Genomic DNA, 2,406 nt, shown 5'->3' with positions numbered 1-2,406 from the left:
TAATTGATTTATTATATGTATATATTAAAAATTGAAGGAGATTGTATACAAAGACCAAGTTCTTTTCCACCAATACACTCTATAGAGTATACAATTAAGATTAATACAGAGTATCGTAAATAAACAACCCAAATAAACACACAACATTCAATTTCACAAATCGCGAAATGACAACTATGCCCTTCCAATTCAATCCCCAATTCACCATTCCATTCCATGCACGCACCATTTTCCGATCGTAAAAAATGTCCATTTCCACCACCTACGCCGACACTGCCGCCGCCGCCAACTCCCTCGGGATCAGATTCACCCTCAGCCCGTTCTTCATGAACAGCGTCAACGAGATCTTCTGCTCCACCCGGTGCCCCGGCGCCAGAGCCAGCCGGTACCGGAGAAGCACCGCCGCCGCCACCGACTTCATCTGCAAATAAGCCAAATCCTTCCCCAAACACGTCCTCGGCCCGCCGTTGAACGCCATAAACTTATACGCATCCTTCGGCGCCTCGAACCGGTCGCCCGCGGCCGAGATCCACCGCTCCGGCTTGAAATCCAAGCAGTCCTCCCCCCAGATGCTCTTCATCCTCCCCACCGAGTAGATCGAGTACGTCACCGTCGATCCGGCCGGAACCGCCGTGCCGTCGGGGAGGACGTCGTCGGCGACGACGTACTTGAAGTCCTCCGGCACGGAGGGGTAGAGGCGGAGCGTCTCGGCGAGGGCGGCCTTGAGGTAGACGAGGGCGTCCGCCTCGTCGAAGGTGAGCGGCTCCTCCGTCCAGGCGGAGGGGTCGCTGCCGCGGGTGGAGCGGAGGACGGAGGAGATCTCGCGGATGATGTTGGCCTCCACGGCGGGGTGGTTCATCACCAGCCAGAAGAACCAGCTCAGGGCCACCGAGGAGGTGTCACGCCCGGCCAGGACGAAGTTGAGGGCGATGCGCTTCAGGACGGAGCTCTGGAAGTGGTTGCCGTCGGCGCCTTTCTTCTTCATGAATCGCGAGAGGAGGTCGTCCGAAGGCCTCTCCTTTCGCGCGTCTAGGGCTTCCGACATGTACCTTTCCACCACCTATAAAAGGAGTGATCAATTAGACTTATATAGTAGTTTCAGTTTTTTCCTATTTATTTCATTTACCTCCTAAATCTCAATGCATGCGATATATTTTCATGTTCATGTTAATGTTAAGCCTTGTAATACATTATTATTATAATAAAGCAACAACTGCATGCAATGAGAAAACAAAGTTAAGTGATATTCCTTCATACTCATTTTAAGTGGAGCATTTCCTATTCGGCATGAGATTTTAACAAGTTTTATTTTGAGAATTGAGAAGAGAGGTATAATAACTTCGAGATTATAATATTTTCATTTTTGGAAATGTGTCAATTAGACTGGGACGGGGGAGTATGTACCTGTAAGCTCCTACTGAGCCTCATCTCAGCTCCGGCATCCAGAAGCTTCTTCAACTTCCACAAAAAGCCAGGATAAAGCAATCTCTGCAACGTGGCCTCCGTAGCCGAATCAAACGCCACCGCAAACGGATTCTCAGGCATCTCCGGCGACAAAGTCTCGGGATCCTTCCCAAACGTAAGCCCACAGATATTATCAAACGTCAGCCTCAGCAACAGATCCTGCAAATCAACGGCCCTCCGCTCCTTGGCCGCCTTCTCAAGAATGACCCAAAGCCTGGTCCGGATAGTCCGGCTGACCCACCGGGCCATGGCCTGCCTGAGCGTCCGCGTCGTGAACTCCAGCGCCGCGGTCTTCCTCTGGATGAGCCACGTGTCCCCGTCGCTGTTGAAGATGCCCTGTCCGAGGAGGTCGTGGAAGGCGGTCTGCCACGTCGGCCCCTTCGGGTAGTTGTCGAACCGGGTCCGGAGGATGTGCTCGATGTTCTGTGGGTGACACGTCACGGTGTAGAACCCCTGCCGCCGGGCCAGGAAGGGGACCGCGATGGTGCACGTCTGGTAGGTGGCGGCGCCGCCCGTGGAGCGGAGGGTGGCCGCGATCCAGTCGTGGAAGCGGCGCCTGTTCAGGAAGGTGTAGGGGAGGCTGCCCACGAGGGGCCACGCGGGCGGGCCGGAGAGGGACCGGGCGAGGAGGTAGAACCAGATGAGGTAGGCTGACGTGGCGGCCGTCATGAGGAGGGTGATGAGAAGGGAATCCATGGGGAGAGTTTTTTTTTTTGTTTGTTTGTTTGATTGACAAATGAGAGTTGGGAGGGTGTGTTTATATATATATATGTGCATATGTATAGGCGTGTATGTATATGGTGAGTGTGGTAGTGAGAAAGAATTAGGAGAGGTTGTTGGGAAAGAAGGAGGAGTCGTTGTTTGGTTGGATAGTGAAGTCATTTGGAAAAGGCATGCATGTTTAGTTTCTATAACTCGACCTTCACTATGTTTTTTGGTATG

The 2,406-nt window shown here is 52.6% G+C and overlaps 1 protein-coding gene across 1 annotated transcript; it reads right to left on the bottom strand.

Moving 5' to 3' along the window:
- LOC121763840 (cytochrome P450 86A1-like) lies at positions 1-2,181 on the bottom strand. Its single transcript, XM_042159928.1, has 2 exons — positions 1,405-2,181; positions 1-1,060 (listed from the first exon to the last, which is right to left on the bottom strand). The coding sequence occupies exons 1-2, from the start codon at positions 2,158-2,160 to the stop codon at positions 263-265; spliced, it is 1,554 nt and encodes a 517-aa protein (XP_042015862.1). The 5' UTR covers positions 2,161-2,181; the 3' UTR covers positions 1-262.
- Between the last annotated feature and the right edge of the window lie 225 nt (positions 2,182-2,406).

Source organism: Salvia splendens, chromosome 14 (genome assembly GCF_004379255.2).
Source record: "Salvia splendens isolate huo1 chromosome 14, SspV2, whole genome shotgun sequence".
Lineage (NCBI taxonomy): Eukaryota > Viridiplantae > Streptophyta > Magnoliopsida > Lamiales > Lamiaceae > Salvia > Salvia splendens.
The sequence above is the reverse complement of the archived record's forward strand: the minus strand, read 5'-3'. Positions and strand labels throughout refer to the sequence as shown.